This window comes from Dermacentor andersoni, chromosome 2, assembly GCF_023375885.2.
Source record: "Dermacentor andersoni chromosome 2, qqDerAnde1_hic_scaffold, whole genome shotgun sequence".
Taxonomy (NCBI): domain Eukaryota; kingdom Metazoa; phylum Arthropoda; class Arachnida; order Ixodida; family Ixodidae; genus Dermacentor; species Dermacentor andersoni.
Window position 1 is genome coordinate 221910712 of NC_092815.1, and position 27541 is coordinate 221938252.

Sequence of the window (27541 nt, forward strand, 5' to 3'; positions counted from 1 at the left end):
TTGGGGGGCTATATATTGTCACGTGGTGGTGACGTTAAGAACACAGTGGCAATACTGTGAAAGGCAAAACTAGATTTTATTGGGCGAACCTGTGCCCACAAAACAGGCTACACTTATAGCACAACGAAAGCGGCGAACACAGTCGGCGATCGTCGAAAATCTGATCAGCGGGTCAAGTGCGTCGGCTTTTATAGAGCAGTCGTCGAATGTTCCAGACTAATCGTTTGGACCTGCGTGCCTTCCACAAAGTTCTACACCATTCGCGTTACGCGATGAAATCAGATAACACAAGGTTCGGCGACAACAGACAGCCGGGTAGAAGCATCGATAACTTTCCAGAAGCGTCGGATACATGCAGGCGCGTCCGTCGCTGTGCGATTACAGTTAAGCGGCGAAACGTGGTCGCCCGATAAAGATAAGTACACGTGTCAATACCCCCCTCTTAAAAAGCATCGACCCGATGCTGCAAACAAACGAAGTGAATAAACAAAAGCACTCGTAGCAAAGAAAAGAACAAAAATGACGAAGTTCGTCAGCGTCCGTAAAAGGGTTTAAGGCGCACCACGTGGACCACTTCAGATCGTGCGCGGCGCGGCTGTGAATGCGAAATGCCGTCTGGCACGACCTCATAGTCCAGAGCGCCAATACGTCGGATGACCTTGTAAGGTCCGAAATAGCGTCGGAGTAGTTTCTCACTGAGTCTTTGTCGGCGTATCGGGGTCCAGACCCAAACACGGTCGCCAGGCTGGTACTCGATGAAGCGTCGTCGGAGGTTGTAGTGTCGGCTGTCGGTCCTCTGCTGGCTCCTGATTCGCAGGCGGGCGAGCTGTCGGGCTTCTTCGGCGCGCTGGAGATAGCTAGCGACGTCAACATTCTCTTTGTCAGTTACGTGCGGCAGCATGGCGTCAAGCGTCGTCGTCGGGTTCCTGCCGTAGACCAGCTTGATCGGCGTGATCTGTGTTGTTTCTTGCACCGCCGTGTTGTACGCAAAGGTTACGTACGGCAGGACCGCGTCCCACGTCTTGTGTTCGACGTCGACGTTTGTCGGCGAGGGTCTTGTTCAGGCGCTCCGTGAGACCATCCGTCTGCGGATGGTAGGCAGTTGTCCTCCTGTGGCTTGTCTGGCTGTATTGCAGAATGGCTTGGACGAGCTCTGCTGTAAAAGCCGTTCCTCTGTCGGTGATGAGGACTTCTGGGGCACCATGTCGCAGCAGGATGTTTTCGACGAAAAATTTCGCCACTTCGGCTGCGCTGCCTTTTGGTAGAGCTTTAGTTTCAGCAAAGCGGGTGAGATAGTCCGTCGCCACGACGATCCACTTATTCCCGGATGTTGACATCGGAAACGGCCCCAACAAATCCATCCCAATCTGCTGGAATGGTCGGCGAGGAGGTTCGATTGGCTGTAGTAATGCTGCTGGCCTTGTCGGTGGTGTCTTGCGTCGTTGACAATCTCGGCATGTCTTGACGTAACGGGCGACTTCGGCGGTCAGACGCAGCCAGTAATACCTTTCCTCTATTCTCGACAGCGTCCGGGAGAATCCGAGGTGCCCAGCGGTTGGATCGTCGTGTAGGGCGTGCAGTATCTCTGGACGCAGCGCTGACGGTACAACAAGAAGGTAGCTGGCGCGGACTGGTGAGAAGTTCTTCTTCACGAGTAGGTTGTTTTGAAGCGTGAACGAAGATAATCCACGCTTAAATGCCCTAGGGACAACGTCGGTGTGCCCTTCCAAATACTCGACTAGGGCTTTTAGCTCCGGGTCCCCTCATTGTTGTTCGGCGAAGTCTTCCGCGCTTATTATGCCAAGGAAGGCGTCGCCATCCTCGTCATCTTGCGGCGGTGGGTCAATGGGAGCGCGTGATAGGTAATTGGCATCTGAGTGTTTTCTTCCGGACTTGTATGTTACAGTGATGTCGTATTCTTGTAGTCTGAGGCTCCACCGCGCCAGCCGTCCTGAAGGGTCCTTTAAGTTAGCTAGCCAACACAACGCGTGATGGTCGCTGACCACTTCGAATGGCCTGCCATAGAGGTAAGGGCGAAATTTCGCTGTAGCCCAAACGATGGCGAGGCATTCCTTTTCGGTTGTAGAATAATTGCCTTCCGCTTTTGACAACGACCGGCTAGCATAAGCTATCACGTGTTCATGTCCATCTTTTCTCTGGACTAGGACGGCACCGAGGCCTAGGCCACTGGCGTCAGTGTGTATTTCGGTATCGGCGTGCTCGTCGAAGTGCGCAAGTACGGGCGGCGACTGCATGCGTCGTTTGAGTTCTTGAAATGCGTGGGCCTGCGGCGTTTCCCACTTGAACTCGACGTCACATTTAGTTAGCTTTGTCAGCGGCTCAGCGATGCGTGAAAAGTCCTTGACAAAGCGCCTATAGTAGGCACACATGCCAAGGAATCTGCGCACTGCCTTCTTGTCGGTTGGCTGCGGGAACTTTGCGATGGCAGCTGTCTTCTGTGGGTCGGGGCGTACTCCTGATTTGCTGATCACGTGGCCTAGGAACAAAAGCTCATCGTAAGCGAAACGACACTTTTCCGGCTTCAGAGTGAGCCCTGATGACTTGATGGCTTCTAACACTGTCGCAAGCCGCCTAAGGTGATCGTCGAAATTTCCGGCGAAGACAACGACGTCATCCAGGTAAACAAGGCACGTCTGCCACTTCAGTCCGGCTAACACCGTGTCCATGACGCGCTGAAACGTTGCAGGCGCCGAGCACAGTCCGAATGGCATGACCTTGAACTCGTAGAGGCCGTCTGGCGTGATGAAGGCAGTCTTTTCGCGATCTCTCTTGTCGACTTCTATTTGCCAGTAGCCAGACTTGAGGTCCATTGACGAGAAGTATTTAGCGTTGCAGAGCCGATCCAATGCGTCGTCTATCCGTGGAAGGGGGTACACATCCTTCTTCGTGATCTTGTTCAGTCGACGATAATCGACGCAGAAGCGTAGGGTTCCGTCCTTTTTCTTTGCCAGGACTACAGGAGAGGCCCACAGGCTCTTCGACGACTGGATGATGTCGTCGCGCAGCATTTCGTCTACTTGTTGCCTAATAGCTTCACGTTCTCTCGTCGAAACTCGGTAAGGCCTCTGGCGGAGTGGTCGAGCACTCTATTCGGTTATTATGCGATGCTTTGCAACTGATGTTTGTCGAATCCTCGATGACGTCGAAAAGCAGTCTTTGTATCGTCGGAGGAGACTTCTGATCTGTTGCTGCTTACTCATAGGAAGACTTGGATTCACGTCGAAGTCTGGTTCGGGGACAATGCTCATCGGGGTAGATGCGGCTGAATCCGAGAGGACAAAGGCATTGCTGGTTTCCACAATTTCCTCGATGTATGCGATTGTCGTGCCCTTGTTGATGTGCTTGAACTCTTGGCTGAAGTTGGTTAGCATAACTTCCACTTGCCCTCCGTGGAGTCGAGCGATCCCTCTTGCGACGCAAATTTCACGGTCGAGCAGTAGATGTTGGTCGCCCTCGATGACGCCTTCTACGTCAGCGGGTGTTTCAGTGCCGACGGAAATAATAATGCTGGAGCGCGGCGCGATGCTCACTTGATCTTCGAGCACACTCAAGGCGTGGTGACTACGAGGGCTCTCCGGCGGCATCGCTTTATCTTCCGACAGCGTTATCGACTTCGACTTCAGGTCGATGATTGCGCCGTGTTGGTCCAGGAAGTCCATACCGAGAATGACGTCTCGTGAACACTGTTGGAGGATAACGAAGGTGGCAGGATAAGTCCGGTCATGAATGGCTATTCTTGCCGTGCAGATTCCAGTCGGCGTGATGAGGTGTCCTCCAGCAGTCCGAATTTGAGGGCCTTCCCATGCGGTCTTAACTTTCTTCAACTGGGCGGCGATGTGTCCACTCGTTACGGAGTAATCAGCCCCTGTGTCCACTAAGGCGGTAACTGCATGGCCGTCCAGAAGCACCTCGAGGTCGGTGGTTCTTTGTCTGGCGTTGCAGTTAGGTTTTGGCGTCGGATCACGGCTGCGTCACGTTGACCTGTGGCTGGTATGTGACGTCGTCAGGTCCTCTTTCGTCGTCGCATTCTTTCTTTCCAGACTTCGTCGGGACGGCGGCGTGTCGTTATGTAACGAGGTAGTTTCTTCGGCTACTTCGGCGGCGGCAGGGGGTCTTCATCAGTTCGACGGACAGCAACCGCACCTCCATCGGTTGCTGCTTTTAGTTTTCCGGATAGGGGCTCGCTGACTGGCCCTGGGCTGGGCCAGTGAATGGTCGGCGCTGCGGCGATAGGTAGTGGCCTGGTGATGGCGAACGCGACGGTCGTCGAGAGCTCCACTGAGTAGCCGTGAGGTAGTCAGCGATATCGCGAGGGCGTTCACCTTGCTGCGGGCGCAGAGCGTTGACGGCGAAACCTCGCAGTTCCATCTCCCGGTATGGACATCGTCGGTAGACGTGACCCGCTTCTCCGCAGTAGTAGCACAGCGGGCGGTGGTCAGGAGTGCGCCATACGTCTGTCTTCCTCGGGTAGCTGCGCTGGGCGACGGGTGGGCGTGCTGGCGGCGGGGGTGGTCGACGGAATTGCGGCGTTACAGGGCCCTGTCGCGGTCGCGGAGCAGGACCTTGACGGCGTGCGACAGCGGCGTAGGTCATCGCTTCTGGCTGGGGTTGCGGTAATTGAGGTTGCACCTCCGGAACCCCAAGCGACCGCTGAACCTCATCTTTGACGATGTCAGCGATCGAGGCCACTTGAGGCTGCGACGACGGAAGATCTTCTGGAGCTCCTCTCGTACGACTGCCCTGATAGCCTCGCGCAGGTCGTCAGAGGCCAGCGATTGAATGCCGGCATAGTTTGTAGAGTTGGTGCGGCGGTCGAATTGCCGGTTTCGCATCTCGAGTGTCTTCTCGATGCTAGTGGCCTCGCGAAGAAACTCGTCGACGGTCTTCGGTGGGCTTCGTACCATACCGGCGAAAAGTTCCTCCTTTACACCACGCATCAGTAGCCGGACTTTCTTTTCCTCGGAAATTTCCGGGTCTGCGTGGCGGAATAGGCGGCTCATTTCTTCCGTAAAGATGACAACGTTCTCGTTTGGTAGCTGCACTCGGGCGTCCAGCATAGCTTCAGCCCTTTCCTTGCGCACGACGCTTGTAAAGGTGCGCAGGAAGCCGCTACGGAACAGGTCCCACGTTGTCAAGGTCGATTCCCTGTTCTCAAACCAAGTTCTGGCGGCGTCTTCTAAGGCGAAGTAGACATGCCGCAGCTTCTCGTCGGAGTCCCAGTTGTTGAATGTTGCGATTCGTTCGTAGGTCTCCAGCCATGATTCCGGGTCTTCAGTCGCTGCTCCATGGAAGGTTGGTGGGTCCCGAGGTTGTTGTAGGATAACGGGGGACGCTGGGGCAGCCATTGGGGTTGTCTTGACCACGATCTTCTTTGTCGTCTCAGGTAGAAGTCCGTGCTCTGGGGGCAGTCCTTGCAGTCTGCGGCTAGCACGCTGGTCTTGGGCGATGTTGGTTTTGTCCTCAGGCTTCGGGCTTGGATCGCGGCTTTGCGGGGGCGTTCAGTACATGAACGCACTAGCACCTCCACCAAATGTCACGTGGTGGTAACGTTAAGAACACAGTGGCAATACTGTGAAAGGCAAAACTAGATTTTATTGGGCGAACCTGTGCCCACAAAACAGGCTACACTTATAGCACAATGAACGCGGCGAACACAGTCGGCGATCGGCGAAAATCTGATCAGCGGCTTGGCTCGGAGCGTTGCCGGATGATGAGGGGCCGCCGCGGGAGATTTGAACTGCCGCATCGGAGGGCCACAACGTGTCGCGCAATTTAAGAAATCTATATGTTGTGTACATAACGGCTTGTTAAGTTCAATTTTGGAATGAAGATTTTTCATTATATCCGTTGATCAATTAATCTTTTTACATTAAAACGAAGTTTTAAACACATGGGTTTCTGTGAGGACTTTCTAGGGGAATTACAATTCTTTCATTATATCCATTATATCGTTATAAGCCATTTTGCTATAACGAGATTTAAGTGTATAAGCTATCTCATTCGGCATTGCCTTCTTTGCCCTGTAGAGCCATAATATCCGACAGGGATCACATAAAAGGAATGCGATGGCTATTTCTGAGGACAAAATTTCTGAAATACAGTTAAGTGCATTTTAGAGAATGGGACGAACATAACTGAAAAAAAAAAATTGGTTATGATCCTCTTTCTAAAAAAAAAATATATATATATAGAGGAAATGGGCTAACGCCACAATTTGACCTTGCATAGTCACGCTGCACAACGTTCATAGATCTATAAACGTTGATGCCTATGGTTGTACCACGCGCTATATAGAACAAAGATATCTGTAATCAAGCATTTACCACTGTTAGGGTGCTCGCGCAGTTCGTAAAGGGTCACTTTGCTGGACAAGTATAATTCACACTGTAAGGTATGCTGTTATTACTAACCAAAACTATTTTATTCATGGGTGGAAACCTCGTCCACCGAACCAAGTAGTCACCCAATGTAATCTGCAGCTAATAGTTTGAACACTTGTCAGAGTATAACAGCATAACTTCTATCGTAGCATAACGGTATCCACGCTGTTACAATTGTCGCATATGTTTCATTGCTCCTAAACCGCAGCTTAGAACTAAAGGAGGATGCTGCAATAAGGTCACATTAGCGAATAAAATTTTAAGAAATACAACAATTGATCTCCGAGGGTGATTGTAGGCTCAAACAAGCGCGCACATATCGAGCTGCTCGCTCCGTCCACCTCAACATCAGCAGAAACTCCGGCCTAGCACACTTAAACCGCTTCGGTACTACTCACAGAACCATTTTCTGCATTGAAGACGCCATGTCTTAATAAATAGACCACATGAGCGCGAAAACAAATGCCAGAAACTACCGCCGAGCATATACCTGACATACAACACGCAGTGCTCACCCAAGCCAGCATGCCGACTGTCTATAGATAGTGCCACTGTTTAGCAACATGGTGGCGCCCATGAAAAAACTGTCTATAAGTCTCTGCGTTTGATTGTCTATAAGTCTGAGAAAGCGTTTGATTCAGTCGAAACCTTAGCAGTCATGGAGGCATTGCGTAATCAGGGTGTAGACGAGCCGTATGTAAAAATACTGAAAGATATCTATAGCAGCTCCACAGCCACCGTAGTCCTCCATAAAGAAAGCAACAAAATCCCAATAAAGAAAGGTGTCAGGCAGGGAGATATGATCTCTCCGATGCTATTCACAGCGTGTTTACAGGAGGTATTCAGAGACCTGGATTGGGAAGAATTGGCGATAAGAGTTAATGGAGAATACCTTAGTAACTTGCGATTCGCTGATGATATTGCCTTGCTTAGTAACTCAGGGGACCAACTGCAATGCATGCTCACTGACCTGGAGAGGCAAAGCCGAAGGGTGGGTCTAAAAATTAATCTGCAGGAAACTAAAGTAATGTTTAACAGTCTCGGAAGGGAACAGCAGTTTACAATAGGTAGTGAGGCACTGGAAGCGGTAAGGGAATACATCTACTTAGGACAGGTAGTGACTGCGGATCCGGATCATGAGACTGAAATAATCAGAAGAATAAGAATTGGCTGGGGTGCATTTGGCAGGCGTTCTCAGATCATGAACAGCAGGTTGCCATTATCCCTCAAGAGAAAAGTTTATAACAGCTGTGTCTTACCAGTACTCACGTACGGGGCAGAAACCTGGAGGCTTACGAAAAGGGTTCTACTTAAATTGAGGACGACGCAACGAGCTATGGAAAGAAGAATGATTGGTATAACGTTAAGGGACAAGAAAAGAGCAGATTGGGTGAGGGAACAAACGCGAGTTAATGATATCTTAGTTGAAATCAAGAAAAAGAAATGGGCATGGGCAGGACACGTAATGAGGAGGGAAGATAACCGATGGTCATTAAGAGTTATCGAATGGATTCCAAGGGAAGGAAAGCGTAGCAGAGGGCGGCAGAAAGTTAGGTGGGTGGATGAGATTAAGAAGTTTGCAGGGACAACATGGCCACAATTAGTACATGACCGGGGTAGTTGGAGAAATATGGGAGAGGCCTTTGCCCTGCAGTGGGCATAACCAGGCTGATGATGATGATGATGATAATGAAGTCTGCCATCATCATCATCAGCCTATCTATGTTTATTGCAGGACAAAGACCACCAGTGAACATAAATCCCAGCAATCTCCAGTTACACCTGTCTTACACTGGCTGTTTCCAAGTTATGCCTGTAAATTTCCTAATTTCATCTCACCACCTAATCCCTCGACTGCGGTTTTCTTCCCTTAGCCCCCCTCCCCTCTCCCCCCGTTGCTTCTTTCTTTCATTTTTCATTCCATTGCTCATTGTGCAGTCCTTCAATTAATCTCAAGCTTTTAAGCTTGAGAAATTTTGAAACACTTTTAAGCAGTGGCTTGTCACGTTTCTAACTCGCTAAAGTTCCCCAGGCAGTCATTATTTGATTGTTTATTTTCTGCATGATCGCTCACAGGTGTGCTTAGTTGTAATATATTTGTTCTTGCTAGGCACAAGGCTTGCAATCTAGACGTTGTAAGAGCTTGTAGCAAATATGTATTGTCATTAGTCACTCGCTTACTGTGTGGACCGTTACAAAGCGTTCAGCTTCGAACATTAGTGTGCTGTCGGTGTAGTTGCTGTCACCCATGCGCTGTTCAACATTAAAGCATGCACCCATTCACTTATTCTTGATATGTTGCTGATAGAGTGTGCGTAAGTTTGCGTGTGAGTTGGGGTGGATGTGTTTAGGTAACATGCAAGAAGCTTACTATTATTTTTATTTGTCCATACTGTGAGCCCTTTTCGGGCTGTTACAGGTTGGGAAATACAATCTTATAACAAAACAGTGGCGTGCAAAAAGATAATTCATCAGTAATTATATACAAGGCATGTATAAGTACAAGGCATGTATACACTTACGATTAGTGAAACAACATTTCCAAATTTCTTTCAAAGGAAACCACAGAGCCAACATTTTCAAAAACTGCGGAATGAAGTTTGTTCCAGTCAACAATTGTTTGAACCAAAAAAGAATGCTTAAACCAAAAAGAATGCTTGAAAACATCAACTCTGGAGGCATAAGGCATGAAAGCAGAGCTGTGATTAATTCTTGGTCATATTCTGCCAGGAAGTCGCAAGTACAGGCTGCGATCTACGTTTAGGCTTCACATTTGTAATTTGAACATGAATTTTAATCTAGCAACCCTCCGGCGCTCAGCAAGTGTCGGAAGGTTAGCCCTATCAATTAACTCTAACTTACTGTGTTCGATTGTAGCAGGAAAAGATAAGCCTGGCAGCAAGACGCTGTACTTTTTCCACTTTATTAATGATGTATTGCGTGTATGGGTCCCAGACTATACTTGCTTACTCTAGACTAGGGCAAACAATTGCCTGGTATGCACTTCGTTTTACATCAGAACTCGCAAACTTCAATTTCCTTTTTAACAAGCCAAGGTTTCGCTGTGTGGATCCACAAGGGATCACCACATGACGGTTCCATTTTAGATCATGTGTTATAGTTATTCCAAGATAGTAGGTCATTCCTTTTTTACGTTTTATTATATCACTGCCAATAGCATAAGAAAAAAGCGAGGGTAGTTTCTTATTTGATGTGGTCATGCAAGCAGACTTCTTAAAGTTAATTTGCATATCCCATAATACACCACTCGTTAGTAATCTTCAATGACTCATTCAATAAAATTTGGTCAGTGGCGCTTTTTACCCTGGAGAACACCAAACAGTCATCTGCAAAGAGTCGTACTTCAGTCACTGGGTTAATGTTCATGGCTATATCATTAATGTATATCAGAAACAGTACTGGCCCCTAGACTGACCCCTGAGGAACGCTGGACGTAACCGGCAATTTTGACAACCGCTCGTGAGAAATTTCTACGAACTGTTGTTGATTCTTTAAATAAGCCTGAACCCATCGTACTATTTTTGGACTAAGACCAGTGTCACAAAGCTTGCGCACAAGTTTTACATGGCAAACCCTGTCAAATGCCTTAGAAAAATCTAAGGCTATGACATCTATGTCTTTGTTGTTTATGGCTGACGCAAAGTATTGAACTGTCTCGAACAGCTGGGTCACAGTGGAGAGGTGCCTATGAAATCCATGTTGTTTAGCATAAATTTTTTTTTCCATGGAATCTGTTATATACTTGCAGAGGATGTATTCCAACAATTTACAACCAGTGCATGTAATAGAAATAGGACGGTAATTGTTCACGTTGAATCTGTCTCCTTCTTTGAAGATCGACACTACCGTGCCCATTAGCCAGTCATCAGGTAGAGTACCGGTGTCTAATGATGCCCTAAAAGTTTGTACTAGGAATTCTGCAACCCAGTCACTATAGCGTTTCAGAAATTAATTTGGTATGTCATCTGGCCCTGATGACTTCTTTCAATTTAGTTTTAATAGGAGCTCTAATACTCCTTCCTTCGAAATTTTAATTTTGTCTCCGCAGGTGTCCCGTGATTCCCATATCAGTAGGTCGATTTGACCAGGCAAGAACACTGAGCAGAATAAACGATTGAATTCCTTTGCCATAGGGTCTGGCTTGCTGCAAATGCTATCGTTCCCGCAAACTGCATTTATTGCTGGTTTTGAACCGGTCAAGTATCTCTAGAATCTTTCCGGACTATTTAGCATGTAATTGGTCAAAGTAGTTGAAAAGAAAGTTGCCTTGGCTGTCTTTAATTCAGTTCATTTTCCTGCACTACCGTGTCAAGAGCTATCTCTACGTAGATGATCGAGCATTTATGTGTCATCCCCCCTTTGAAAATTTAGCCCATGCATGTTACAGTGTTTGGCAAAACCCTTATCGTCTACCCTAAGGGTGGCTGCTATGGTTTTATGGTCCGATATTCCATTTTCTACGTCGACTTGGCAATTAAAGCTGTCATCCGATAGAGATGCCCGATCAAGTAGCAAGTGGCATTGGCCCTGCATTCGCGTTTGTTCATTTACCACTTGAATTAGACTATGTGAACGCGACAGCGTTAAGGAGCTCGTGTCGCAGAAAAGCCGATGTCGTCGGTGTCGGCGGCGTTGGCCGTGAGCTATAAATCCCGGGAGGCACTTCATGAATAAAAAACAACTTGCAAGATGGGCTGGGTGGGAATCGAACCAGGGCCTCGGGAGTGTGAGACGGAGACACTACCACTCAGCCACGAGTTCGATGCTTCAAAGCGGTGCAAAAGCGCCTCTAGTGAATGCGGTGTTGCCTTAGAAACGAGCCGTAGAAAGTTATACTGCGGTGTATATAAGTAAATATGAACATGTAACTTACAGAAGTTGCAGTTACACGAGTAGCGAATTTCTTCTGCGCTTTCCGCACATGCAGGGCCATCTTGCGGCAAACACAGAAGACCCCCTCCTCTCTATGTACGGCGCTGCCCCGACAGGTGGCGCGCCACGCGCGCATTCGGGCTGTAGGGGGACCGGTGCGAGGTGCGTCGCGGCCCGGACTCCCTCTCCCCTGACGACGCTTCGCTGTGCTCCCCCATGGGTTGCAGAATCAAGCGTCCTTCCTTTCCTTAGATCCCTATCTGTCTATCTCTCTGCCTGTGCCGATCACGACGTTTGGCTGGTGTACATCGTTTCCCCCTCCGAGACACCGAGTTCTTTGATTCATTCCGCTTGCTCAGGCGCACTTTCATTGCCGCACCGAACGCTGCGTTGCTCGACGCTCACCGCTTGATTGGTGAATGCAAAGTCCGATGCGGGGCGCCTCGTAAGTGATCACTGCACCATAGCGCATTCTCTTACACCCCTTCGCGGGTCGACGGGAACGCTGTCGCGTTCCACTCTTGAAGCCGAAGCTCAAGCGTCCTCCAATTTTTTTTACCATTATTTCCAACATACAGTCCGCGTGTAGTCTGACGACAGGACTTGATATGCGTGCGTTCCAATCAACACTAGGCATGTTAAAATCACCCATTAGTATTAACCTACTATGTTTGTTGGTTATGCTTGCAATGTAGTCATCAAGCTTCTGAAGAAACTCTGAGGAACTGCCAGGGGCACGATAAATAACACCAATTATTAAAACGAACGGGGTGCAGCGGTGGCGTAGAGGTAGAACACCCGCCTCGCGTGCAAGAGGTCCGTGGTTCGAATCCCGGTGCCACGCAATTTTCCACCGGATTAAAAAAAAAAGAAGAAAAAAAAATCCGCGTGTTGATAAAATTGCATAAACAGGCCTGGAGTGTGGCCTGATCCCGGTGACCAGAACCGGTAACGCACTCCCTCACCAGAGCAGGATTGGCCACTATGGTGCAGTACTTGGCCACAACCTCCTATATGAACACGACAATCAAACCCCGGCCCTCAGTCCCCAGCAGCTGCGAAGCAACTGACCACAGCGGCGGTCAGACCTGCGACGCCACAGAGGGTGCTAAGAATCCCTGGCTCCGGACAGGCCGCCATTGGGATATGAACCTGGCAACATTTAACGCTAGAACGTTATCTAGTGAGGCGAGTCCAGCAGTACTATTGGAGGAATTAGAGGGCAGTAAATGGGATATAATAGGGCTCAGTGAAGTTAGGAGGCCAAAAGAAGCATATACAGTGCTGAAAAGCGGGCACGTCCTGTGCTACCGGGGCTTAGCGGAGAGACGAGAACTAGGAGTCGGATTCCTTATTCATAAGAATATAGCTGGTAACATACAGGAATTTTATTGCACTAACGAGAGGGTCACAGGTCTTGTTGTGAAACTTAATAAGAGGTACAAAATGAAGGCCGTACAGGTCTGCACCCCTACATCCAGTCATGATGACCAGGAAGTGGAAAGCTTCTATGAAGACGTGGAATCGGCGATGGGTAAAGTCCAAACAAAATACACTGTACTGATGGGCGACTTCAATGCCAAGGTAGGCAAGAAGAAGGCTGGAGACAAGGCAGGGGGGGAATATGGCATAGGCACTAGGAATAGCAGGGTAGAGTTATTAGTAGAGTTTGCAGAACAGAATAATATGCGGATGATGAATACCTTCTTCCGCAAGCGGGATAGCCAAAAGTGGACGTGGAGGTGCCCGAACGGCGAGACTAGCAATGAAATAGACCTCATACTCTGCGCTAACCCTGGCATCATACAAGATGTGGACGTGCTCAGCAAGGTGCGCTGCAGTGACCATAGGATGGTAAGAACTCGAATTAGCCTAGACCTGAGGAGAGAACGGAAGAAACTGGTACATAAGAAACCGATAAATGAGTTAGTGGTAAGAGGGAAAATAGAGGAATTCCAGATCAAGCTACAGAATAGGTATTCCGCTTTAACTCAGGAAGAGGACCTTAGTGTTGAAACAATGAAGGACGATCTTGTGGGCATCATTAACCCTTTCGCTGTCACGGACGTACCGGTACATCTTCGCGCTTCCCCCCCACAGTGTCACCGACGTACCGGTACGTTCTCTATCGTGCGTTCAAAATTTCGTGCCTGAGCGCAAAGCTGGCGCTCCTGAACTGGCCCCTCCATCTGTTGACTCTTTCTACAAGTTCGTATTTTCGCCTCGACCTGTGTTAGTCACGTATTGAAGAGTACGGTGCGACTGCCACTCGCCCCTCTCTCTTTGCCGAGTGGCGCGGTGGCTCCGCGTTCGCTGTATCATGCGTCGCGCGCGTGTGGTTATGGGTTCAAGGGTTGTTCTCCCATCTCCGCGGGTTTGAAAGTTTTTATTTTTATTCTGTTGGTGTGTCTGCTACGGCGCGTCATGTTCAGAGGCACGCGCCGCGCCGTTGCCTCTCCGAAAAGAGTGACTCGATCGCTGCTTTCGCTCTCTCGCCGCACCCTCGCTTCCGACTTGCAGCAGTAAACGTAAAGCCCTTCGAACTTTGTTTTAGCCTTTTTCCATCTCCCTGTCTTCTTGATCACGCAACGTCCCATTTCTCTCCGTTGTGCGGGCGACTGAAAGCGCATCCTCCCTGTGCGCGGTTACTTTCGTATGGCTGAGCGCGTGGACCTTCGTCTGCTCATTGGAGTGGTGGCTCAATTCTGATTCAGAATACCAGCCGAGCTTGGATTCGGACTCGGACAGTCTCATGCGAGGAAGAGGGGAGTTCCGCATCGTCAGATTCGGATGTTGAACGGATGTTATAGTCAGGCTGATGATAATGATGATGTTTACTAACAACAGCTGCAGAACACTGAAATGTGCATATTGCAGTGACTATGTTGTTTGTATATAAGTAATAATCAAAAATAAATTGCTATGTTCATTCCCTGTTATGCTCGTTCCCTGAAACCAAGCCGACACTCGGGTTGCGTCACGGCCAGAAAGGTCCGACAGCGAAAGGGTTAAGGAGTGTGCAATAGAAGTCGGTGGCAACTCCGTTAGACAGGATACCAGTAAGCTATCGTAGGAGACGAAAGATCTGATCAAGAAACGCCAATGTATGAAAGCCTCTAACCCTACAGCTAGAATAGAACTGGCAGAACTTTCGAAGTTAATCAACAAGCGTAAAACAGCTGACATAAGGAAGTATAATATGGATAGAATTGAACATGCTCTCATAAACGGAGGAAGCCTAAAAGCAGTGAAGAAGAAACTAGGAATTGGCAAGAATCAGATGTATGCGTTAAGAAACAAAGCCGGCAATATCATTACTAATATGAATGAGATAGTTCAAGGGGCTGAGGAGTTCTATAGAGATTTATACAGTACCAGTGGCACCTACGATGATCATGGAAGAGAGAGTAGTCTAGAGGAATTAGAAATCCCACAGGTAACGCCGGAAGAAGTAAAGAAAGCCTTGGGAGCTATACAGAGGGGAAAGGCAGCTGGGGAGGATCAGGTAACAGCAGATTTGTTGAAGGATGGTGGGCAGATTGTTCTAGAGAAACTGGCCACCCTGTATACGCAATGCCTCATGACTTCGAGCGTACGGGAATCTTGGAAAAACGCTAACATAATCCTAATCCATAAGAAAGGGGACTCCAAACACTTGAAAAATTATAGACCGATCAGCTTACTGTCCGTTGCCTATAAAGTATTTACTATGGTAATTGCAAATAGAATCAGGAACACCTTAGACTTCCGTCAACCAAAGGACCAGGCAGGATTCCGTAATGACTACTCAACAATAGACCATATTCACACTATCACTCAGGTCATAGAAAAATGTGCGGAATATAACCAACCTTTACATATAGCTTTCATTGATTACGAGAAAGCGTTTGATTCAGTTGAAACCTCAGCCGTCATGGAGGCATTGCGGAATAAGGGTGTAGACGAGCCATATGTAAAAATACTGAAAGATATCTACAGCGGCTCCACAGCCACCGTAGTCCTCCCTAAAAAAGCAACAAAATCCCAATAAAGAAAGGCGTCAGGCAGGGAGATACGATCTCTCCAATGCTATTCACAGCGTGTTTACAGGAGGTATTCAGTGACCTGGATTGGGGAGAATTGGGGATAAGAGTTAATGGAGAATACCTTAGTAACTTGCGATTCGCTGATGATATTGCCTTGCTTAGTAACTCAGGGGACCAACTGCAATGCATGCTCACTGACCTGGAGAGGCAAAGCCGAAGGGTGGGTCTAAAAATTAATCTGCAGGAAACTGAAGTAATGTTTAACAGTCTCGGAAGAGAACAGCAGTTTACGATAGGTAGTGAGGCACTGGAAGTGGTAAGGGAATACATCTACTTAGGACAGGTAGTGACTGCGGATCCGGATCATGAGACTGAAATAATCAGAAGAATAAGAATGGGTTGGGGTGCGTTTGGCAGGCATTCTCAGATCATGAACAGCAGGTTGCCATTATCCCTCAAGAGAAAAGTTTATAACAGCTGTGTCTTACCAGTACTCACGTACGGGGCAGAAACCTGAAGGCTTACGAAAAGGGTTCTACTTAAATTGAGGACGACGCAACGAGCTATGGAAAGAAGAATGATAGGTGTAACGTTAAGGGATAAGAAAAGAGCAGATTGGGTGAGGGAACAAACGCGAGTTAATGATATCTTAGTTGAAATCAAGAAAATGAAATGGGCATGGGCAGGACACGTAATGAGGAGGGAAGATAACCGATGGTCATTAAGAGTTTCAGAATGGATTCCAAGAGAAGGGAAGCGTAGCAGAAGGCAGTAGAAAGTTAGGTGGGCGGATGAAATTAAGAAGTTTGCAGGGACGACGTGGCCACAATTAGTACATGACCGGGGTAGTTGGAGAAGTATGGGAGAGGCCTTTGCCCTGCAGTGGGCGTAACCAGGCTGATGATGATGACTAAAACGAATCTATCCATGAATAATTTGCATCATATGCTCTCGTGATCCTCAATGACAGGAAGTGGTTTGTACTTAATTGAGTTCTTGATTAACAAGGCAACACCACTGCCCCTTGTCCTGTCATTATGATGACATAAAAATAATTGGGGAAAACTTCTTCATTTTTGATGTCACGTTGTAACCACATTTCCGTGATGCCAACCACTTTAAAGTTAGGCATCCGGATTGTTCTAGCTTATTAACAATGCTTTGCACATTTATATTTAGTAGCCTTATTTCTTGAGGCTTCTGTGGTCATGAACACTCATGCCGCCCAGATTGGCGGTTAGTGCGTGCTTCGGCCCGTCTGTTTGCCGTCAAGTCCCATGTATATGCAGCGTCGCCGATAAAGAGGTTATGCACGAGTTTTACTCTTGCGCCAGACTGCGCTGAACGCCAAAGTAGCCTTCGTTTTTGCACTGTTTCTTTTGAGTAGTCATCAGATAGTGTTATCTTTGTATCCTTAAGTTTCTTGCAGTTCTTAAAATGGCCATTTTCTCACTGTAGTTGTATAGCTTCAGGATAATGTGTCTATCTCGGTTTGCCTTCTTTTGGCCGAGCCTATGAATCCTTTCCACTGAAGACACTGCCACACCAAGGCAGTCACCAAACACACCCTTAATTACTTTGCCTTCTATATCTTTCTGCGCCTCATTTGGACTCTCCGGTACACCAAAAACCATAATATTGCGTCTAGCTCTATCTTCTAAGTCATTAACTTTTTTCTCCTGTAATCTGATAGTGCACTCAAGATTGCGCACATTGCGTTCAAGTGCAAGTAGCTTAGTGCATGACTGCGCCGCCGTGTCTAGTTTTCACTCGAAACATGCAATTCTATCATCCATCAATGCCTGCTTGTCCAAGATAAGCTGAAGCATATCCTGAGTTGAGGGGCCAGGATTACTCTCTATATCTCCCGCCACCAAAAGTTGCAAGCAACACCACAACGTGCACTAAATTTCAGAGCATTTCATTGGGAGTGGCAGCACAATTAGACAAAGACTATTAGAACGGAAACCGTAGACAGGAGAATAGTAGCCAACCTGCAGAGCAAGCCAGCAATGTCTTAGCGACATGGTTACTTCGGTGCTGCCACTCCCACTGAAAAGAAACGGACGCAGGGAAGGCACTCCGGGAACCCCGTAGAGGTGCCAAGAAGCGGTGCTACTCGCTTTGTCACCGTACGGTGAGCAGACTCACTCCTGCTGACATTCTTGGGTTGAAGTCCTTTCCTTGGAGGTTAACTCTACGACGCTGGCAGATGAGTGAATTTTTTTGTCCTCGAGAGAAGCCATGCATTGCAAAGAGCCGGCAACACAGGCAGTTCTTATGTAGCAGCGGTCTCTGAACTTGAACACACAGATTCATTCCATTCCTTAATATGCCAGCCACAATTCTTGCAGCCAACTACTGCACACGTCTTCACTCCACTCCTCTATGAATGGTGCACAGTGCATTAACACAGATCCATTTGTATTTCCGACAGCTGATCGCATAAAAGCAGGGCAGAAGAGGTAATGGTTTTGTATTCATGTGCTTTTGCTGAACCAATGTGCGGCGCACCGCCGAAAGTGCCATCTCATTTCTCTAGAGCAAACTGCTGCGTAAAAAAGGCTCAATAGGCTCTTCTAAGTTGGACAAATATCACTAAAATTTACTAGCCTCATCTGGTATACGTTGTTTGATCTTTCAATTTTATTCCGTTTCAGTAGGGGTCTTCTGGTGATACTTACGGCATTTCGGTTATGTCAGCTTGATTCTTACTGTGCATTATTTGAAGTTTTAATTTTAAGAAAAATAATGTGAGTCACGAAGATTTGCAGCTAGTCTTTTTAGTAGGCTAGTACAGATATAATTTTTTGGGGTAATGCTAACTCTAAGCAAAAAAAAAAAAAAGAGAAACTGTGAAATAATTTTTGGGCGAATACGTAGTTTGGATTGTCGGATTTGAATAAAACCTTGACACAACAGCCAGAAGCTGACAAACCTAAAAAAAAATAATAAAGGGTACAATTTACTTGCAGATGTAGAAGCAGCTTATTTTCAAAGTTCAAAATGCTATTACGTATTGAGGTTTTTTCATGAAGAAATGCAAGTTCAACATTTTCACAATGCCAGCAGTACAGAAAATTCATTTTGTCGGTCGGTAAAATTTTGCGATGGTCAAGGCTCCTGTAGTGTTTCACGTTCGTGTGCCTTGTGATCCAAAGTGACATTAACTACACAATGCAAGCAGTTCAGGCTGTGTCATGCAAATTCAGCTTGGTGCTTTTAATTTGTTCCGCCCAATAAGCATACAGACAAACTGGATAGGCATGCTAGCTCTAGTTGTTGGCCAGTTGCTTGCAGACCTGAATGTCTCTTCTACTGCGCTCAGTCTAGCCAAATCACCGATAAGCCACTCAATCAGCAGTAAACTTCTTGCACCAGTTTGCTGGCATGCCACCCAGTAGTGAATTTCAGTTACTACAGCCACATCGCCTTGGCTGTTAAGCTTAACCAGTGCTGCTTCTCCAGTTAGAACTGAGGTTGAATATCGCAAATAAAACAAGAACATGAAGAAACAAATACCGCATACAAGCACTTGTCTGTGGTATTTCTTTCTTCATGTCATTATTTTATTCACGCTGTTCAACCTCAGTTCTAAATATGAACCAGTTATTCCTAATCAAGATCTTACTAATGCTTCGCAGGTGTCAGTGACTTGTGCTGAATTGTTGCAGATTTATTTGCAGCAGCTGTAATGCTATTGGACAGCCTAGAAACCGCCTCAGCAACAAAAGCAAGAGTATGCGGAGCGTAGTTCTAGTATACTATAGGGAGCACGTGGTACGGTGGTGGTGTTATAATGTGAGTTTGATGATTCCCCTTTCATGCAAGCGTTCTTATATAGGCCAAACGGGGCGGTACATCAATGACCGCATGCGCGAGCACTCAAACAAAGTTCAAAAACGAGCTAAAGATAGTCAGTTACCACTGCATTGCAATGAATACGGCTGCAAGCAGTCTTTCAAGGATGTGACCTACCTGTCAAAATACCGTGATGACCGCGCAAGCCTTCTTTCCGAAGCTTTCCACATGCATGTTAGCGGCGAAGCATGTGTAAGCCTTCCCTCTATTTCTCTCCTTCTGAAGGAGATTGCCTTCCTATTGCATTAATAGATATCCCCCCCCCCCCCCCCCTGCACATGCCCAATCCTGTTGATTCTGTGGTTTGAGATAGCAGCGGAGTATATATATGCTGACTGAAAGAATAAAGACACTTTGGTTGTTAGTCAGCGCTGTTGTCTGTGTCCCTTCACTCGTCCTGTTGGTTAGTGCTGTTTTTTATTGCTCGTAATCATGAACCAACCAGCCCAAATGCGTACTCTTCTGCAGTTTATGACCTACCATATTTACTTGCATAATGATCGCACTTTTTTGTCAAAAAGATTGACGTAAATTCAGGGGTGCGATCATTACGCAGGTTAAATTTCCCATGAAAAGAAACATTTTCTTTTTTCATCCCGCATTTGCTGCAGGATGTTGGAATGCATCATGTAACCGCGCAAACAACAAAGGACAAAGAAGGAAACACATACCGCTGGAGAGCACCTCATCACGCTCACTGGAATCTGCACGGCAAGAATTTCCGTTCATGACCGAACTTACCCTGCCACCTTCATTATCCTCCAACAGTGTTCACGAGACGTCATTCTCGGCATGGACTTCCTGAACCAATACGGCGCAATCATCGACCTGAAGTCGAAGTCGATAACGCTATCGGGAGATGGAGCGATACCGCCGGAGAGCTCTCGTAGTCACCATGCCTTAAGTGTGCTCGAAAGTCAAGTCAGCATCCCGCCTCGCTTCAGCATTGTCATTTCCGTCGGCACCAAAACACCTGCCGACATAGAAGGCGTCATCGAGGGTGACGAACGTCTACTGCTCGACCGTGATATTTGCGTCCCAAGTGGGATCGCTCGACTGCACGGAGGAAAAACTGAAGTGTTGCTGACAAACTTCAGCCAGGAGTTCAGGCACATCAACAAGGGCACGACGATCGCGTACATCGAAATTCTGGAAACCACTAATGTGTTTGTCCTCTCGGATTCCGCCGCATCTACCTCGACGACCATGGTTCCCGAACCAGACTACGACATTAATCGAAGTCTCCCCATGATTAGGCAAGAACAGCTCAGAAGTCTGCTCCGACGATACAAAGGCTGCTTCTCGACGTCATCAAGGATTCGACAAACGTCAGTCGCAAAGCATTGCATAATAACCAAAGAGTGTGCTCGACCACTCCGCCAGTGCCCTTATCGAGTTTCTACACGAGAACGTGAGGCTATAAGGCACCAAGTCGACGAAATGCTGTGCGAGAACATCATCCAGCCGTCCAAAAGCCCGTGGGCATCTCCTGTAGTCTTGGTGAAGAAAAAGGACGGAACCCTACGTTTCTGCGTCGATTATCGTCGTCTGAACAAGATCACGAAGAAGGATGTATACCCCCTCCCACGGATAGACGACGCGTTGGATCGTCTCTGCAACGCTAAATACTTCTCGTCGATGCACCTCAAATCTTGCTATTGACAAATAGAAGTCGACGAAAGAGATCTTCATCACCCCAGACGGCCTCTGCGAGTTCAAGGTTATGCCATTCGGACTGTGCTCGGCGCCTGCAACGTTCCAGCACGTGATGGACACGCTTTTAGCAGGATTGAAGTGGCAGACCTGTCTCGTTTACTTGGATGACGTCGTCATCTTTGCCGGAAATTTCGACGATCACCTAAGGCGGCTTGCGACAGTACTAGAGGCCATCAAGTCATCTGGGCTTACTCTGAAGCCGGCAAAATGCCGCTTCGCTTACGATGACCTTCTGTTCCTAGGCCACGTAATCAGCAAAAGACAGCTGCCATCTCACAGTTCCCGCAACCCATCGACAAGAAGGCAGTGCGTAGATTCCTTGGAATGTGTGCCTACTACAGGCGCTTTGTCAAGGACTTTTCACGCATCGCTGAGCCGTTGACACGTCTAACTAAATGTGATGTTGAGTTTAAGTGGGAAACACCGCAGGCCGACGCATTTGAAGAACTCAAACGACGCATGCAGTCGCCGCCGGTACTTGCGCACTTCGACGAGCACGCCGATACAGAAATCCATACCGACGCCAGTAGCCTAGGCCTCGGTGCCGTTCTAGTCCAGAGGAGAAACGGAGTCGAACAGGTGATAGCTTACGCTAGCCGGTCGCTGTCAAAAGCGGAAGTCAACTATTCTACGACTGAAAAGGAATGCCTCGCCATAGTTTGGGCTACAGCTAAATTTCGCGCTTATCTTTATGGCAGGCCATTCCAAGTCGTCAGCAACCATCACGCGTTGTGTTGGCTAGCGAATATAAAGGATCCTTCAGGACGACTGGCGCGGTGGAGCCTCAGACTACAAGACTACGACATCACTGTAACCTACAAGTCCGGACGAAAACACTTCGATGCCGATTGCCTATCACGCGCCCCCATTGACCCGCTGCCGCAAGATGACGAGAATGATGACGCCTTCCTTGGAATGATAAGCGCGGAAGACTTTGCTGAACAGCAACGGGCAGACCTGGAGCTAAAAGGCCTCGTCGAATATTTGGAAGGGCACACCGACATTGTCCCCAGGGCATTTAAGCGCGGATTATCTTCCTTCACGCTTCAAAACAATCTACTCGTGAAGAAGAACTTCTCACCAGCCCGCGCCAACTACCTTCTTGTCTCGTCGGCGCTGCGTCCAGAAGTACTGCGCGCCCTACAGGACGATCCGACCGCTGGGCACCTTGGCTTCTCCCGGACGCTATCGAGGATACAAGAAAGGTTTACTGGCTGTGCCTAACCGCCGACGTTGCCCGTTACGTCAAGACATGCCGAGACTGTCAGCGACGCAAGACACCACCCACAAGGCCAGCCGGATTACTACAGCCGATCAAGCCTCCTTGCCGATCTTTTCAGCAGATCAGGATGGACTTGTTGGGACCGTTTTCGACGTCAACGGCCGGAAATAAGTGGATCATCGTGGCGACGGACTACTTCACCCGCTTCGCTGAAACTAAAGCTCTACCAAAAGGCAGCGCAGCCGAAGTGGCAAAATTTTTCAGCGGAAACATTCTGCTGCGACATGGTGCCCCAGAAGTCCTCATCACCGACAGAGGAACGGCCTTTACAGCGGAGCTCACCCAAGCCATTCTTCAGTACAGTCAGACAAGGCACAGGAGAACTGCCTAGCGCCCACAAACGAATGGTCTTAGGGAGCGCCTGAATAAAACCCTCGCCGACATGCTAGCAGTATACGTCGACGTCGAACAGAAGACCTGGGATGCCGTCCTGCCGTACGTAACCTTCGCTTACAACATGGCGGTACAAGAAACAACACAGATGACACCGTTTAAGCTGGTTTACATCAGGAACCCGACGACGACGCTCGACGCCATGCTGCCGCACGTCACTGACGAGGAGAATCTTGACGTCCCTACCTATCTCCAGCGCGCCAAAGAAGCCCGACAGCTCGCCCGCCTACGGATCAAGAACCAGCAGCGTACCGACTGCCGACACTACAACCTCCGACGACGCTTCGTCAAGTACCAGCCCGGTGACCGTGTTTAGTTTTGGACCCTAATACGTCGACAAGGACTCAGTGAGAAACTATTGCGACATTATTTCGGAGCATACAAGATCATCCGACAGGTTGGCAAACTGGACTATGAGGTCGTGCCAGACGGCATTTCGCTGTCACAGCGGCGCGGGGCACGATCTGAAGTGGTCCACGTAGTGCGTCTGAAGCCCTTTTACGCACGCTGATGAACTTCCTCATTTTTGTTTTCTTTGCTACGACTGCTTTTCTTTATTACTTTCGTTTGTTTGCAGCATCGGGTCTATGCTTTTTAAGAGGGGGGTATTGACATGTGTACTTGTCTTTATAGGGCTTTACGTTTCACAGCCTAACAAATGTTATCGCACAGCACAGGACATGCTTGCATGTGTGGGAAGTTTCTGGAATGTTATCGATGGTTCCATCCACTGTCTGTGACCGAAACTTGTGTAATCTGATTGCATGTGTGCACGACGCGAATAATGTAGAACATTGTGGAAGACACGCGGGTCCCAGCGGTTACTCTGGAACATTCGACGACTGATCTATAAAAGCCGACGCGCTTCACCCGCTGATCAGATTTTCGACGATCGCTGACTGTGTTTGCCTCTGTCGCCGTTCTTTGAGTGTAGCCTGTTCTTGAGGGCACAAGTTCGCCCAATAAAACGCTAGTTTCGTCTTTCTCAGTTTGGCTGTTTTCTTCACAGTCACTACCACGTGACAATATGTGTGACACATGTTTGACCCATTTCATGTCAGAGGATAGCACAGTACGCAAGTATTTATAATCTGTCAACAATTTTTAATTTGTGCTACTCGATCATGTAGGTGAATTTTGGTGGGTCTTTTTGTCTGCTTACTCTCATAAAAGCAGTCTTGTCTGAATTAATCTTCATTTGCCATGCCTGACACCAATTTGCTATTTATGCAAGTTTGTAATTTGGTGTTACTTGATTATTATGATTCCTAACTTCCCTATGTATAATGCAATCGTCTGCGTACATGCGCACCGTTGATTTCGTGCTATCTGCCATGTCATTGATGTATAGTCAAAGTAGAGTTGGTGCTAAGACTGTACCTTGTGGTATGCCTGATGACACCTCTATGCAATTCCATTTGACTTTAGGTTTCAATGAATTGCTGTTGACCTGAAAGTTAAGCTTTTATCCTGTTTATTATGCTGCCAGACTCTAGAATGTGTTGTAGTTTGCCCAGGAGTTTAGGATGTGATACTAGGTCGAAGGCCTTTGATAGCTATAAAAATATTATATCAGTCTGCCCGCAGTTATCTAATTGTTAGAGCGAAATCATGCACAGTTTGTATCAGTTGCATAACAGTCGACAGTCCTTTTCTGAAACCATGTTGGTTGCTGTTAAGTGCGTTATCTTCCACAAAAGTTGCGATGTGTTTTAGTCTGATATATTCGAGAATTTTGCAAGATGTGCAAGTTAGTGAGATTGGTATGTAATTTGATGGCTTTGTTGCATCAGTCGATTTGAGAATCGGAACAATCCTTGCCATTTCCAGTCTTTCGGCACGTCAGACGATTCTAAAGATTTTTAAAAATAAGTAAGAAGTATTTCGAGACCGATTCTGCATATCTCTTGAGCAAGGTATTTGGAATGCCATCTGGGCTGCAAGATCTTTTAACGTTGATATGAGTTAAAGTGTGGCATTGTACAGCTAAAAAAGTGTCCGCTGAGACTGTGTGATCTCTGTGTACCCTTCAGCACCATGAAATGGAAACAAGAGATGCTGCAATCCCTTTTGAGTTTAAAAAAAAGATGGTTATTGTCCTGCCACTCCTCAGCTTTTGCTAGAGCAAATTTTTTGCTTAGCACTATGTTAGCACTAAACCACCGGGATGGTTTAGATTGTTGCTTCACCTAGTTTACTGCCGCATGCTCATACCTGTGTTTGCGTACTTTAGATTTGGCCCTGTCGCATGTTTCTTTTGGGAGTTACGAGCGTCACGAAAGCTGACATCTCTTTTTTTTCTTCTCTCAAACCATGAAATGCGCAGCCACATGGTTTTCCTGTAAGCCTGCAATTACTATGGTTAGAGGCAGGCGCTCGCAAACCAATGATGCTGCCACATGTTGTTGAGATGCACGAGAACGGATTGTATCTGTTCACAAAGCTTTGCTTTGAAAGTGTGTGCAGTCGGGTGTCGCTACATTGGAAGTTGCACACACTCCTAGTTTGAGTATTCACTCACTGCCGTTAATGCAAATAAAGGCCCTATGTGAACTATCACCAGCACTAACATTTTGTTTGTGCTTTGATCAAAAGTGTTATGTCACTGGTGATAATAATACATTGAGAAAGTGAAAACAGCGCTTTTCTGCTTTCAAGGTCTCAAGGTGTTAAACACGATGCAAGGAACTATTGAGTTATGAAAACCCTTTAATGGAGCATAAACATAAAAGGAAAATACATCTGTCATATATAAGCATGCACTACAAACCAAGCAGCAAACCATAACAAACAACAAACTGCACTCTAACTAACAACAACAAACTAACTCACTCTGTGTATACACAGAGTGAGTTAGTTGAAAGTACTTATTCTCTGAAGTCTGGTGCTGCTGCATCACCTAGTCATAGCTGCTTCCAACGAAAAGTTGTTGGGCCCGCCGATGCATCGTGGATTTGACGCCGCTGTCTATGCCGTTCAGTCCACGGTTGACCTGGTCAGTGGGGTGAAGTGACTGAGGCGCATGGATCACCTAGCTGACTGCGCTAGCCTGCGGATCATAGCTGCAGGGAGTCCCAGAAATCAGCCTGTAGCTGGGGTATCCGGTGAAGCACCTGCTCAGCTCATGGGTCACAGCCGCGGCACAACTGCCACTGGATTGCCACCGTCTCTGCGATCCACCCGTCCTCCAGCTCCTTCTGCTGCCTGTCGTCCCAGAGTGTAGCAGGGCTGTTCTCTTCTGCTACATGTCCTTTTGCAGCGTTGGCCACTAGCCCCATGTGCATTTTTCCACTTCTTTCATATCTTTCGTTCTTTTCAATCGGACACATTCGTATTTTTCACTTTTTTTTCTTTATCACTGCCACCTCACGCTTTCTTGCCCTTTTCTTATTCTTCTTTTCCCTGTTTCTGTCTTGGCTCATGACATCTGCACTGTCTGCTGTAGGGAGGCCAGAAGTACCTTCGGTGGTCTTTCTGCATGGTCACAGAGATGGCAGGGCTCATGCGGCAGCACTGTATAAGTTCTATGAGAGCAAAAAAAAAAAAGGCTCGCACTGTAAAGTGTGGCACACTCAGCCTATAACATGGGCATTTTGGGTTGCAGGCTGAACCACTTAGATGTGCAATTGTACGACTATGCCCGCAAGCTGATGTTCGAGCGGCTGCGGCGCCTTGAGGAACGTGGACCCAGCTAGCAGCCAGGTGGGTGATCACGGCGACAAGGTTGCTTGCTATATTTTGCTGCGCTTTCTACTCAAGTTGAAGGAGTGCACAACTTTTGACCTCACTTTGACAGTGCAGGAAGCAGTTAAGCGTGAGTTCACCCATTCACTCCCGCATTCACTACACGTCAAAGTTCAGGCATTGTGCAAGCTCTGACGAGAAGTTGCAGTGCTAGTTTATTAGTGGCCTTATAAATATGATGCTTGGAATGTTTTCAGAACATTGTAGAGGACTGCAACAGCAAAATTTTCTAAACTTGTCTGAAGGAGTGTTTTCTAAATAAAGAGTTGCAGTGGTGGCAACCACATTGCTGCCATCACACAGCTTTGCTATGTGCACATTATTTGAAAAAGCTTAAAAGAGTACTGACGCAAAAATTTTGTAGTTCAAATTTTCTGCATTTTTATGTAGCCGTTCACTCCATAATTATGGTACGAAACCTCACATTCTTGAGAGTGTCGCAAATATATAAAGGGGCCTTGAACCACTCCTTGGGCTTCGTGAGAAAACGCAGTCTACTGATAGCACATGCTGCTGTAAACATATCGGCCAAATTTTGCCGTCATGTGCAGCACGTGAATCTCGGAAGCAGAGCACGAAGTCACCTTTTTCTCAAATGCTCTCTTTTCAACAGAAACCATTGTGTTTCTTCACCTACTGTCACTGTCTATATTGATGCAGTTTAATAAACAGGCTGAAGTAAGTGAAGATCTTCTTTCGAATTTCGATAATAATTACGTGCTTCCAGAAGAAGCCGACTGTCGTCTGCTCACATTTGGCCATGGCCGCCTGCTTAGGCCTTAAACCTTGGTCGTTCTGCTTATCGGTATTGTAACCTCCAGGTCTCGCTAATTTAAACTAGTTTTGAGCGCTCAACCAGCCTCAAACCACACGAAACTTAAGACTGCAGTTGCATGTAGCTGTGGTCTGCCACGTAGCATAAATACCGTGGCCACCGCGGGGTGCCGTGACAAGTCCACTGGCCGAGCGCACTGTGGCTTGCTGAGGTCAACTGCATTTGGCACATCATAGGCGCCAAAATTGGAAATAGTGGCGTCTACTTGAACATCCAAAATCAAATTTGAACTGTACGCCACGGTGACATTCAGTTAGTGGAGCGTTGTGGGCATGCCCCATTCCGCTTTAGCCTTTGCAGTGCAAGTCATTGAAGAAGGAGTGGAGGCACCGTGAACAGTATTTTTGATGGCCAATAACTCCACTCTTGCTCCAACGCATTGAAGAACTCT

At 47.5% G+C, this 27541-nt stretch overlaps 1 protein-coding gene across 2 annotated transcripts in view; it reads left to right on the plus strand.

The window, feature by feature from the left end:
* Positions 1 to 27541, plus strand: part of LOC126539989 (heparan-sulfate 6-O-sulfotransferase 3-B-like) — a 137567-nt gene that overhangs the window by 101583 nt on the left and 8443 nt on the right. For both annotated transcript variants that reach the window (XM_072286621.1, XM_050186819.3), the window contains one exon: positions 26176 to 26273. In XM_072286621.1, coding sequence (XP_072142722.1) covers positions 26176 to 26266 — 91 coding nt within the window. In that variant the 3' untranslated portion in view covers positions 26267 to 26273. The remainder of the gene's footprint in view (positions 1 to 26175; positions 26274 to 27541) is intronic.